At 46.1% G+C, this 14,362-nt stretch overlaps 1 protein-coding gene across 5 annotated transcripts in view; it reads right to left on the bottom strand.

Moving 5' to 3' along the window:
- The window catches only part of DIS3L2 (DIS3 like 3'-5' exoribonuclease 2), a 282,840-nt gene that overhangs the window by 172,270 nt on the left and 96,208 nt on the right, over window positions 1-14,362 (bottom strand). For 4 of the 5 annotated variants that reach the window (XM_054700163.1, XM_054700164.1, XM_054700165.1 and 1 more), the window contains one exon: window positions 6,389-6,447. The exons of the other annotated variant lie outside the window; for it this stretch is intronic. In XM_054700163.1, coding sequence (XP_054556138.1) covers window positions 6,389-6,447 — 59 coding nt within the window. The remainder of the gene's footprint in view (window positions 1-6,388; window positions 6,448-14,362) is intronic. 5 annotated transcript variants of the gene reach the window in all.

Here is a 14,362-nt window from a genome sequence, read left to right as displayed (position 1 = left end):
GGTGCCCAAAGCTGTGAGGGCGCCTTGGGGCAGCTGCTGTTTTCTCTGAAACACAGAAGAGTGGTGGGCCCCCCACTCAGCACTGCTTCCACCACACCGGGGAAGGATCGAATGGCACCCCAAAACAGCAGCCCCACATGTGCCAGGCTGGGGCTCTGTGCGTTTAAAGTGACCAAGATGCCAGTCCGGGCAACGACTGTACGCAGGGCACATACTGTTCTCTGTGATCCACCTGAGCCATCTGCTGTGGGAGAGACACAGGGGAGGCCCTCAACTCTGCTGTCAGGGGTGACAACGGGACTTGACAGGATGAGGCCGCTTATCTCAGCGGGAGAGATGGCTCCAAACCTGGCAGAGACAGGGAAGACCAAAGATGGCGCTGGGGCCTGCGAGAACGCGCGGGTGGAGGTAGGGGAAAGAAGGCCTGAATGTAAGAGCAATGGGATGAAGACATGTATGAAAAGGAAGCTGACACTGGAGTATTAGGAGGGAAGCAGTGCCGTCACCGTCCAGTTGCTTCTCCAAGAGTCAGTCCTCCTGCCCAATCCATTTGCCGTGACCCCAAGTGACCACCACAAGGCAGATGGACACAGAGTTCCCAGAAGCGGTTTGCACCGCGACGCATTTCTGAGATCCAGCAGGCTGGGAGGAGACGGAGCAAGGCACCACTGAAAACAGCTCGCGTTTGAAGCACCTTTGATGGAAAACTGTTTCTCCTTAATAAGGCAGTGAGTTCAAGCTCTAAATGCAAGTCAGACTAGTGGGATGGCTCCAGGCAAGTTATCTAGGCATGGCGAGTCACTGCCTTGGACGCCAGTTTGGCAAATTGAAGGTTTTAGGAGGAATCCTGCATGGCTGCTGTGGAGGGAAAGAACTCTTTCTGAGACAGGAGACTAGCTGGGCCCTTCAGTTTCAAAGAAAGGAGAGGGAACCTTTTGAAAAACATTTGCTGGATATAAGACTCTGTTCTGAGGGTTGCAAACAGATACAAGATGAGTAAAAGCAGTTACAAGAGGGAAATAAAATATTCAATCACGATAAGATCAGTCACAGAATATAAACTGTCACAGAAGGGAACGACCACACCTTCATTGGGAGGAGTAAGTAAAGGCTGATGGAGGAAACACCCTGCGGTGAGCAGGCTCCAGGGTAGCCCCCACAAGCCCCACAGCTCCTGCTCATGCCCGGGGGTCACCCTCACCCTTCAAGTGCAGGCAGGCCCGTGACTGTTCCAGCCACAGAATATGGCACAGACGATGCTGTCACTCACCCCGTGACGAGGGCACCCAAGACTGAGTGCTGACAGCAGACACCTGCTCCAGGCCTGAGACCCGTGAGCCAGGAGCTGGGGGCAGCCTGGGCCTGCTGCCAGCGGGGAACAGAGACCCTCAGGCCCAGGAAGTGAATCTGCCCCGCGAGCACACAGCTCAGAAAGAGACACGTCCAGTAGAGCCTCCAGTGACAGTGCCTGCACAACAGCCTCGTAGCGGAAGCCTGATGCGGGAGACAGGTTGGGCTCCTGGCCGAGGGGAGCCCCGGTCTCGCTTCCTGTACTCACAGCACCTCTGACACCAAATGTGCCCGAGGCTCTGGGGACACCACTTGGGTGTCCGACAACTTAATTCAATCTGACATAGCCAGCATCAGCCAGACCACACTAGTTGGGGGTCAGTTCCACAAGACTGCCCTCCCCCACTCCAGACACCTCATGGCAGTAGTGGGATACGCGGTTCCTCAGACTTCCCTCGGGGTTGACTACTACTCAGAGCAGGCAGCGGGCCTCCCATCACCTCCTTGGGTTTGATAGTCTGCTAGAATGGCTCACAGACTGAGGGCAAAACTTAACATTTACCAGTTTAGCGTTACGGATACAATAAAGGATATAGATGAACTGCCAGACAGGGGATACAGGGTGAGGTCTAGAAGGATCCTAAGCACAAGCACTTCTGTCTCCAGAGTCAGGAAGCCTCACACACACCCAGCCAACCCCAAAACTCTGCACTGGCTGCATTCACCAACCCAGAAGCCCTCCAAACCCCAGAGTTAAGAAATTTCTATAAAAGCTTCATCACACAGACATGATCAACCATTAACTCAGGGTCCAGCCACCCCCACTTCCCTGGAGGACAGGAGTGGACCTGAAAATGGCAAGCTTCTCATCATGGCTTGGTCTTTGGGGTGACCAGTGTCCATCCTGAAGCTACCCAGGAATCCATCAAGACCTGCCTCCTACAATAACAGGAACCCACTGATCGGGATATTCCAAGGGTTTCAGGAGCTCTGTGCCAGGAATCACAAGGACGAAACATTAGAACAAAAGATGCTCCCAGCACCAGCACCACTACCAGGAAACGCCCTGGATTTTAGGAGCCTGTGCCGGGAACCGAGGGCAGAGGCGGAACCTGCTCTTTATGTTACACTGGCCCACAGAAAATGAATGCAACGTAATAAATACATTCAGCCACTAAGTTTGTGGCAATTGTTGCACAGAGACAGGTGACGCACATCTCAAATACACCTGACATTTGGAGCCCGGGGGGTGTATGCACAGCAGGGGATGGGAAATTGAGCAGCATGCGCAGCAGGAAGGGGGAGGCAAGAGCCGCGAAGGCGGAAGAAGAGAGGAGTGCTTGGGACACCGGCAGTGCAATCTGTGGGGCGCAGGTCAGTGTGGGCAGGTGCAGGGGCCTGGGGGGCCGGGGGGAGCCCGGTGGGCAAGGGCAGTCAGAGAGGCTCGTCGCTGACGTCTGCGAGAAGGTGCAGCTGACACTTGTTGCTTCAAGAGGCAACAGGCTTGCAAAATGGTTCGGAAAATGCCCATCACGGAATGCTGGGCTTTATCTTTTTTAAGGTGCTTGCCTTTCCATTACCTCATCTGATTTAGGCAAGAACTGTGAAGACGTCGAAGCAGGTATTTATTATGAAGGGAATTTCTCTTAACAAGTGAGGAAAATGAAACGCTGAGAGACGAGAATGACTGGCAAGAGTTGGCATTCCGATTTTTTTCCTACGAAGAGTCCTGCCACATTTTGTTGGACTCCCCTTCCTGGGTAGAGATGCGAATGGGGCCAGCCAGTGGGGGCTGGGGCCCGGGCCCAAGGGGCGTGTGTACAGGAGAGCAGGTGCGGAGTCAAGACAGCAGAGGCAGATATCGGGGGCCTTGGAACCAGGAGGGTCAAAACACGTGTCAGAGCCAAAGTCAAGTCAATCAAGTTCATACTCGATTGCTGCTTCCGGCCCAAGCAAATGAGTCAGAGCTGCGGGAACTGGCCAAATGGGGTCGGGTAACTGGGAGCAGAGAGGCTACTGTGCAGCTGAGTACACTTGGGGCTAGTGAAAGGCGGGTGGAGGGGGTATGGGGAGCATCGTTCCACTTAAAGGGATAGAGGAAAATCTGGCCTTTTTCAGTTGGGTGGTTTTTGCTGCTGTTGTTGTTGTTTTAAAGCAGTATCTGAAAACCAGGGACAATTTTCTATGATAAAACATTTAAAAGATCTGTTTTTAATGGTGGACATTCTATACCCGGAGCAGGACAGCTGTCAGCTCCCTCACCCCACCCAGAACCACATGAACCAGTTGTTTTCCAGGGGCTCAGCTGGAAGGTTCACGAGATTTTTGCAAATATCCAAAGGCTCTCACCACCACTACCCTGCCAGTCAAAGATCTCCCCCGGCATGTTGCTGCATGACTGCACACCCTCCGGCGAGGCTTCTCAAGGAGAATGGGCTCACTCAGAGTGAGTCAATGGCAATCGATGCCAGTAAGACCAATCCATAGGCCTGTTATGGTGTCATGGCAACGAAAGGGCCTTTATCAAAGGAGAACATACATGAAGAGTTCAGCCATCAGGTTAAACACTAAAATTACGGAAAAGCTTCATTACTCAAGTAAATAAGCCTGGCAAGTGCTGCCCAGCGCCATGAACTGGGGAGAGCTGCGTGCTTGGGCCCTCCCTTCTCAGAGTCTGCAGACCGAGGGCTGAGTTCACAGGCCTCAGGGCCCAGAACCCTTAGCGGGTGGATGACACTAACAGTGCCCTGTTTCCAGTTCGAAGAATACCAAACTGAACTCTTCGCTTTCAATCCATTCTTCCAAAACAACGATCCCATGCAAAACAGAAGGGGCCCTACTGAGTAAAGGCTGATGTTAAATAATTGCTACAATTAGTCTTTTTGAACGGAAATAATAATTTTTAACATCCTTCCACCCAGGAGGGCCATGGACATTCCTTCGTTTCTTGAAAATACCCTTCACTTCCTTCCTTTCGTTCTCTACACGTTGCTGTGGTCTTGGATGAGGCTCTCAAAATCTTCATCAGTTACTTTACAATCCCTCCCTTGCCCCTGGGTTTCCCGTACCCACCAGCTCATGCCTTGCTAACAGGCCGACGACAACTTCAGATAATTGCAATCACGAGCCCTCTACTTGATACTCTCGATTTCCTACGGCTCAGTGGATAATGTTCAGATCTTTCACCATCCCTCCTCTGGATCTCTGCTTCTATTGCCAATTGCCTGCTGGCTCTCACGACCTGAATGTCCCCCCAGTAACACAAAGTCCACATATGGCCAGAATCAGATCCACCGTCCTCTGATCCCTGGCGAACCTGTGCAGTTGCCGAACTAATTATCAAGTTACTCTCACTCGTGAAGGCTCTTGGGCCTTAATTCCACATCTGATCTGCGATTGAGCCTATCAATTCTAGTTCTGAAATATCGGGTTAACCCCTCCCTCCTCCTCCTGCATTCCAGCTGTCATTGCTCTCAGTCAGCCCCCCAGCGTCTCTGCCCTTACCTGGTCCCACCCACATTCCCCAGTTTCCCCCTCTCCATCAATCAGTCTGCTTTCCTTAACAACCCTGGATCAGTTCCCAGTGCCCAGATGTCTCCGCAGTCCCGGGTAAGAGCAGAACGTCACCACAGCCTGCTTTGCTGGCCTCCTCTCCAGACACCCCACTGCAGGAACCGCTCACTGCCACCCGACTCTGCAGGAGCCCTCCGCCCTGCTTATACCCAGGATAGTCTTCACCTGGTAAACCCGATGCATCCGCGAAGGCCCAGAGAACAAAGTCTGTCTTTGTCCCCTGCTTTCTCCTTCTTCCTTTCACCCTCTCCTCCTTCCCCCCAAGAGTCCCCCCTCCCTCGGCAAGTCGGCCTCTCTTCCCCATGTACATTGTCTGTGGTGCCAGAAGCCTCAGTTCACTAACATCTGTCTCTGGCCCACTCGGTGTGACATTTTAGTTCCAGAGTCCTCGAGCTGTGGAGACAAAATCTAACGGGTCACTCGCCAGGCACCATGTCAGAGCTCCTTCGGCCACCAGCCCACGTGGGCCTGGGAACAGGGCAGACGGTACCGACCATGTAGCAAAGGCAATTCCCACAGGTGGGGGCCAAGCCAGACCCAGAACATGTCTGTTACTGGTTCTTCTCTTCTACAGATTCATTCAACCTCTTTAGGCTACAGTTCACTCTCTGGTCATCTTTCTTTCCCAGCAACAGCATGATACCTGGCATGTCATTCCCTCTGTATCAGCTTGTGTGCTGTGGGCTCAGATGACAGAACTCTCACAAAGATGGGCTTATGCATCCAAGGAGACTCGCTGGTTCCTACAAGGGAAAGCCCCAAGGCCAGACAGGCTTCAGGGTCAGTGGACCCAATACCCACTAATGGCTGGAAGGACCCATATCTTTCCTGGTTCTCTACTTTTATGCACAACACTTAGCAAGTCACAGGTAGCAGCACCACTGGCAATTGGGGGAAATATATACCCATCAGGCAAGTACGAACATTCCAGAACTCCAAGCAAGAGTCACCCAGGGTAGAGTGCCTAGGTCATACATCCCGAGGAAGAGGAAACATCTGGAGCCCCAATCTCCAGCACAGAGGCCACGAACCACAGGCAGTTACTTAAAATGTGATTAAAATTATATACAACTAAAAATCCAGTTTTCCTTCACACTCGCCACATTTCATGTGCTCAACACGTGCTTGCTTCAGCAGCTCATATACTAAATGATCACGTGCTCTATCGCCGCATGTGGCTAGTGGCCGCAGTACCGCACAGTCCAGGTTAGAATGCTTCCATTGCTGCCAAAAGTTCTATTGGCATAAGGTACCCAAACGTACCAAGCAACCCACAAAAGGCAGCTGGGGTCAACGCTGCCTGAAGCGCCAGAGTTCTGGAGGAGCAGATGTCTAGCTGGAAATCTGAATGATTATAGGAGAGGGAAAAGCAACATGGGCACTTGTGGGCAATCGGCAATGCTCAACCTATTCCTATAGAGAGAAATTAAACTGATCCGGTAGGATTTGTGCTTCAAAGTTATGACCCATTTGTAGAAATTGTCTGTTATTATAAATACAAGGTGTTTTTCTTTTATGAACTCACTAACTTCCTGTGGGACACTGGACAAGCCAAGAAACTCCTCTGAGCCTCAGTTTCCTCGTCTGTAAAACAAAAGGAATGAACTAGATCAGTTGTTTCTAACCTTTTAATCAGATTTTAAAGCAGATTAAGTACTTTCTTTAAATTATTTGTTGCCAAGATCTCATACTTGAAGTACTTCTAGTAATTTAACTGCATCAAAAGTTGACTTGTTACCCTGTTGTGTCTTTTTTTTTTTTTTTAATCCAAAACATATACTTGCTAATTAGAGCTTCTGAAAGAATAGACAACACTGCATGGCTGGGCTGGTATCATTTGTACCAAAGGTAAAGTAAGGAGGCCTTGTAGTCTTGCTGGAAGCAAAAGCACTATTTCCATTTGGTGTCATGAATATTTAGAAGTAACAGAAGGTGCTCAGCTGGAGATAGGGTGGCCTATCAGGAAAGGTACGTGGTGCTGCAGGACCTGGTGCAGGCCCAGAGCAGTATGGTTCTATGACAATGTCATGTACACAGATGGGCCCCTGGCCTGGCCTGCAAAGCACCTGGGAGGGGGAAGAGCACGTGGCTGGGAGGAAAGATTCCAGAGGAGTCGACTGGAGTTTAGAGTGCAAGGGGCAGGAAAGAAGGAGAAAACAGCACCAGCACACAAAGAAGTTGATCTTCCCTTTCATTACCAGTAAGTCCCAGGAAAGTGGATGATTAAATCACCCAGGGAGCCAGGAGAAATGCTGGATGCCAAGCAAGAGACTCCAGAGCACTATATTGAAAGGCAAAGATGACTTCAGGGCCCTTCAACCCTCCATTCACCTCTCTAAGGAGAAAGGCAGCACGAAGAGTGCCTGACTAGTAGCCTGGGAAACACCTATTTCCAGATAACAGCACAAATAATGTTCATTACAGATTATTTCCTTTTATTTAAATTACTATTTCAATCATTTTGTATTAAAAGCACTAACAAGGCTGGCAGGATGGCCATTCCTAGGTGCCTTAGGGGATGGACTGGGGCAGAGTAGAGTCCACAAATTACTTGAAGTATTAAACAATGTTCTTAAACCCGAGCCTCCACGTCTGCAAGTGGGAGTAGTGAATCCATGATATGAAAAATGGGCAGAGAGGAGGTGAACTGGACAAGCTCCAGTTACAGTGCAGCAAAGAACAGATGTAATTATTATCATTTCAAGGCTTGTTATAATTCCTGTGATTTCCTATTTCTGTTAACCCTTCTAATAACCTTATATTTGATTTTTTTTAAATCCTTTAAAAAAAAAAACTCATATTCCTCAAACAGAGAATTATCACATGACCTGACAATTCTACTCCAAGGCATATACTCAAATAAGCAGAAGACAGAGACTTAGATAATTACACAGCAATGCTCATCTCAACATTATTCAGTACTCAGTCGCCAAAAGATTGGAACAACTCAAGACTCCCCAACGTGGACAGAGAAACAAATGTGGTAAATGCAATATAAGAGACTATTGCTTAGCGTAAGAAGGAACGGCATTCTGACATGTCATAACAAGCATGAACCTTGAAATAAGCCAGCATGAAAGGGAAAATATTGCATGATTCCTCTTACATCTAATATTGAGAACAAATTTATAGAGTGGAAGAAGCTCAGTGGTCATGGGGGGTGGAGCAGGGAGGTATTGCTTAATGGTTACAGAGTTTAGGATGATGAAAGGGTTTTGGAATAGATTGTACTTACGTAACAGTTGCACAGTATGAGTGTAATTAATTTAACTGAACTGTATACCTATTTTATATATTTTAGCACAAAAAAAATTTTTGTTACAGAGACTCTAGGGCTGGGGACAGTTTGTCAAACAAGACTGTTTTCAAGGAGGGAACCAGGGACAGAGAACAGGCAGGGCCCTGTTCAGGGGGTGCTCAGAATGGAGGGGTTCTCCAAGGAACTAACTAGATGACAATGTCTCTGAACTGCATTTCTGTCCAAACTTGAGTCATCAACTTCAACCTGCATTTCCCACCACACACGACCACTGCACATGTCTGAAAGAAACTCCTGGGTAAGAAAAGATAAAAGCAGAAGTTAAGTTATGTATAATAAATAAAAACAGTAGAAATCAATTTCTATTAAAATTAAATAGACAAGGCACTAGCTGGTATAATAAAACCTGAGGGGAAGAGTGGAAAGGAATTATGATCATAACTGCAGAGGAAATTAAGCAACTGGAAAAACTTTGAACACCTCTATCCTAATATGTGGTTAGAATGGATGATTGTACTGAAAAATATAAATTGTCAAAATTAATGCACTAAGAGGGAAAACCCTCCAGAAATCAATCACCGGAGATGGAGGAAAGAAAGGCCCAGCCCCTGCTTCAAGTAGGAGTGCTTCAATCGCTGAGAAGAGGCTGTTCTCATGTTATTTTAACTGTTCCACAGCACTGAGAAAAAGAAAGGCTCCCCAGTTCTTCCTACAGTGTTAACAGAGTCTGATACCAAAACACAACAAAGGTGGTACAATGAGAGAAAACTACATCCCAACCCCACTCTGTGTTATAAACCCAACAGCCATAAGCAAATTACAAGCAAAGTGAACTGAGTTACATGCTAAGACACGTTTTACGCCATGACCAGAGGAGGGTCATGGTGTGTGAAGGATGCAAGAATTGTTCAATGTGATACGTCATCAGCAAAGAAGCCAAAGGGAAAGACAGCACCTTGAAAGAAGCTCAAAAAGCCTTGCAGGAGAGGGGGTGTGGGGGGGAGTTACTATCCATTCCCAAGAGAAACTTTTAGTAAAAGAGAAAGAGGAAGCTTGGTTAAGTTGGTCTCAAGCCAACAGCCAGCATTGTGCTTAAGGGCTGAGAGCTGGAAGCGGTCCCACCCCAGTGGGGAAGAAAGCAATCACTACCCTTATGTAATGCGGTTCTTAAAGCCATGGCCAGTGGAATGAGGTCATAAGTCAGAAGCACAAGATTAGGAAGGAAGAGGTAAAATTATTATTCGCAGATAAAATTTATTTATACCTAGAAAATCAAAACAATCCATTATTAGGAATAATAACAGAGTCACTAAGGTAGCCGGTCAAAAAATCACACAAAAACAATCCCAATATCTTTCTTAAGGATCAACAATAACCTGTGGGAAAATACTAGAAAATAACTTCCTTTCATATTGCTCCATCTTTTCCTAATAAGAAATGTGCAAGACAATACTACATGTAAACTATTAAACACAGTAAGAGGATCTAAAACTCTATGACTCTCAGTTTGAATAGGTTTGATGAATCAAGATGTACTGAGACTAAGCCAGCCCAATTGAAGACAGAAAAACAGGGCGCCAACAGTCCTCCAAAGAGACCCCATAATTGAACAAAAGGATTAAGGTAATAAGGTTTAGCCTGAACTACTATAATTAGCACTACACAGGAAGAAACAATATCCAATTGCTACTTAAAACTAAGAAATTGAAGTCTTGACTTTGCTAATAGTAAAGAATAATTAAGACATTCACTAAAGTCCTGTTAACACCAGCTACCAATTTCAAAAGCTTAACCCAGGGTTTCCTCAAGTGTGAGGTGCGACTGTGAGAAGGTCACATTAGGAAGTGTTCACCAAACTCCCAAGACATTATTTGCTTTTTCCACCTTTTTTCTCTCATGACTGTGGCATTGGGTCAGCAGGTTGACCCAGCCATCTCCATTCACGCACGTCTCCATTCTAAAGGCTTTCTGCTTTCAGGCCTCACCAGTTGTGAGTGGCTGTGACAGGGACATCTCTGTCTCTGGCCCACAAAGCTGAAAAGATTTACTATCTTGCCTTTGACAAAATCTCTTTGCTGACCCCTGCACACTAATGATTAAATAGAACATGGGCTTATATTTGTGTTTTCTAGAATTTTCTAAGATATTGGAATTAAAGTCATTAACGAGTACATTTTCCAGATGAATTCCATTTTCTTCCTCAGTATTTCGATGCTGGTTATATCTACCATAATCTTATTAACCTCGCTACAGCAAATCATTATTTTGAAACCTCAAGTTTACCTTAAAAGCACAATCAGAAGTACACCGGTCTCGCAATATTTAAAGCTTTGTTGGTTTTAATTTCAAGCACACTGACAGATGTAACCCTCATAGATAAAAGCACTGGAACTGTACAGTCTCTAATTATCTGTCAGAGTGAAGAGGTGACCTGAGAGCAAACAACTTGAGACTCACTGGTTAAATAGTTATTTACTTCCTTAGAGTTTTCAATAATTTGTTTGAATTTCCACAAGAATGTTTATATTCTTGGGGACATTGCTAAGAGGATAGTGTCAATAAAGGAAGAAGACTTGCTTTAAAGTTAAAAATCATCACACATCACAGACTAGAACCTGAAGAGCACCCAGTTTCACAAACATGGTCATATTCCAGTGAGGAGGGACCCCCAAAACTTCCAAATAGCCTGCAATCGTATCTTCAAAGGGAGAGCAGCCTACAGAGAGGAGGAGGCGGTGCGGCAGCACGTGGAGAGCCGATGCAGCACGCCCTCTGTGCTCACACACCCCCAAGCACGGGACAGGAGGGGAGGCCCCAGGTCCTGGAGCTGCCGTGCTCTGTGAACAATGCAGCACAGATGAGAAGGGTGTAAATTCTTGAATGAAAAGTCGCCACAGAGGTTATCTGCTACATAGACAATAGCGGGGGTCACTGGGCAGTAAATGGCAAGCGAGTGATGAAAATTACTGTAATCAGCATCGCCCTCCCACAGTCAAACCGAAAATAAAAGCTCTGGAGCCCACTGTGGGACTAAGAAGGGAAAGGGGAACAGTAGGCACCAATCTGCGAGGGGCATCTCTTGGAGAGCTCCGCGGGCACTGGGGACAGAGGGTGACATAAGGTGCCCAGCACCTGTCAGACTCCTGGTAAAAACAGATTAGATGGATGGGTACAGGCTTCACCTTCGTAAGGCCTGGGGCCAGGAGAGCATCGGGAACCTCGTAAGCACTCTGCAAATGCTGCATGAAGGAATCACCAAACGGGCAAGGTAAGTGGCTCGGGCAGTGAAAGTTTGAAGAGACAGAGCAGGGGCCAATGGAAAAAACCCTTTCTGATTAAATCTTTAACATTACCAAAAGTACACTTAATCATAGAATGTTTTAGCTAAAAGGAACTTCTGACATTTTGCCTAACTTCCTCTGCAGAAGCACAGTGGGGGATTCCAGTGCAGCCCACCTCACTTCCAGGTCCTGGGCTCTCTCTGCTCATTGAGTCAGCAAATGTTAACATTTTGCTTCATCTGCTTTTCTCTATTTGCACAGGTACATGCACCCACATGCACACACGGGCAGAGTTTTGTTTGTTTGTTTGTTTTCTGCACCATCTCAAAGTCAATCAAGATACTTCACTGCAAGCACATTAGGCAGTATCTGCCTTCATATCATAACCTAAGAAAATTTAACATAAATTCCAAAATGTCACCTAATGCAGATGCTGAATTTAAATATTCCAATGTTGTTACCATATTTTTCCCCAATCCAGGATCCAGTCAAACTTCACACAGTGGTTCTGCGGGTCCCTCTTTTTCCAGCACAGTTCCCCTTGGTTTTGCTCTTCATTACACTTTTTTTTTTTTAAGATTTATTTATTTATTTATACAAGCACTGGGTACAGTCAGAAGCTCAGGAGGGTGAGAGAATTCACCGAGCCAGAGCGGGGAGCAGAGCAGGTAGAAGGACTGAGGTACACTGCTGAGGGGAGCAGCGGGCGGCAGGAGAGGTCTGCGCGCCACGTGGGACCCTCCTCCGGTGGCTGGGGAGCAGCCGGGGATTGAACTGGCACTGCAGAGGCTGCAGGCAGCTTCGCAACCCAGCGCTCAACCATTGCGCCACCGCCGAGGCCCTCTTCATTACACATTTTTGAAGTCTACAAACTGGCACACTTACATATATCAATAGATTACTCTCAATACTGGACTTATTATTTTGCCCAGGGTATCATTCCAGATGGCCTATATTTGTAGTAGGCTGGAAGTTAAGACTAGAAGCTTCATCAGGTAAAACCTTTTGGGCACGAGCTCTTCACAGGTGATATTGCTTAGCAGCACATCCAATCAGAAGGTGCAAAACATCAGGCTGTCCCAGTACTAGTGATACTAAGCTTGATTATTTGGTTAAGGTGGATCGCCAAATCTGTCCACTATAAAAGGATGTTTTGAAGAGTGTAATTAAGTCCTAAGTGGACTGTGGCATGATTGAGTCCATGTGAGCACTGACCCCATCAATTATTTACAGAGAGTCGGAGTACCAACAAATGTTAAAGCTATACTGTTTATTGCTATTTGTAAGAGACACAGCTTCATGGTTAAGAGGACAAGTCCAGAACCTCTCAATTCTGGTTACATGGTAGAATACTTGGATCTCTGGAGAGTTTTAAGGAAAAAATCCAGATCAACTAGACTCAGAATCTCTGGGGCAATACTCAGGCACTGATTATTTTTTTAAGTCACTATAGGATCCTAAAGTGTACCCACCGACTGTTTAAATTTTTTATGCTTAGAAGATTAAAAACTACAGCATATCTGAAAAAGATACTATTGATAATATGCCTGGAAAACAGTAGACCCTGCTGTACAATCAGTCCACTATATGTTCAAATCAGTTTCTTTAAGATGAGCTTTTCCATAATCCAGTCAAAAAATGGGCAGAAGAGCTAAAAAGGAACTTTTCCCAAGAGGAAATACAAATAGCCAATAGGCATATGAAAAAATGTTCAACATCACTTGCAATCAGGGAAATGCAAATCAAAACGACAGTGCGATATCATCTCACACCAGTGAGAATGGCACATATTAAAAAAACTAGCAACAACAAATGTTGGCGAGGTTGTGGAGAGAAAGGAACTCTCCTGCACTGTTGGTGGGAATGCAAACTGGTCCAGCCACTATGGAAAGTTGTGTGGAGATTCCTCAACCTACTGAAGATAGAGCTTCCATATGATCCAGCAATTCCACTCCTAGGTATTTACCCAAAGGACACACAAACATTAATTCCAAAGAGCACCTGCACCCCTATGTTTATAGCAGCACTGTTTACAATAGTAAGCTTTGGAAACAACCCAAATGCCCACAAATAGATGACTGGATCAATAAGATGTGGTACAGTTACACAATGGAATATTACTCAGCATTCAAAAAAGATAAACACATGCAGTTTGCAGCAACATGGATGGCGCTGGAAGGGATCATGCTCAGTGAAATAAGCCAGAAAGAAAAAGAAAAATACCGGATGGTCTCACTCATAGCAGGAATCTAGAAAACCTAAATAAGGGACCAGGAAAAATAATAACTATAAGAAAGAAAAAAATCAAAATCAACAAAAAACTATGAACCAGAGACACACTTTGAGGGGGGAGGGACGGGGCAAGGAAGGATTGGGGTCAAAATCATGGGGTTGCAGTTGTATGGGGAATATAAAAATTAAAAAAATTTTTTTTTAAAAAGATGAGCTTTTCCTATTAAAATATAAATCATGGGCCTCCCTGGCGGCGCAAAGGGTTAAGACACAACCTATGAAGCTATCCGCAGCCACTGCAGCATGAGTTTGATCTCTGGCCAGGGAGCTACCCACATGGCACAGCAGACCTCTCCTGACTTGCCCGCTGCTCCCCTCAGCAGTGTTTTTCAGTCAATCTGCCTGTTCTTTTCCCCACTCTGTCTCTGGCCTGTACCCCAGTTTTTGTAAGCATAAACAAATGTTTTTTAAAAAATAAAATATAAATCACTTTACAGTTTAATATCCACATTACAATTGCTGCCGAGTAGACCATATGGGTGGGGCATTTGTGGATAAGGCATTTGAGTAATTGTTAGTATATGAGTCAAACACGTCATATATATGTTTGATCAACATTTGTCACATGGGTTCATAGCTATTTTTAGTAAAATATAAAAATGCTTTTGTTTTTTAGTCTTCATGCATCCTTTCATACAAATGGTTGCTGTTGAATTGCCTAAAAATA

This window comes from Talpa occidentalis, unplaced genomic scaffold, assembly GCF_014898055.3.
Source record: "Talpa occidentalis isolate TD23 unplaced genomic scaffold, MPIMG_talOcc4v2.1 talOcc4.3, whole genome shotgun sequence".
NCBI lineage: Eukaryota > Metazoa > Chordata > Mammalia > Eulipotyphla > Talpidae > Talpa > Talpa occidentalis.
Note: the sequence above shows the minus strand (reverse complement) of the source record. Positions and strands in the feature narration are given on the sequence as shown.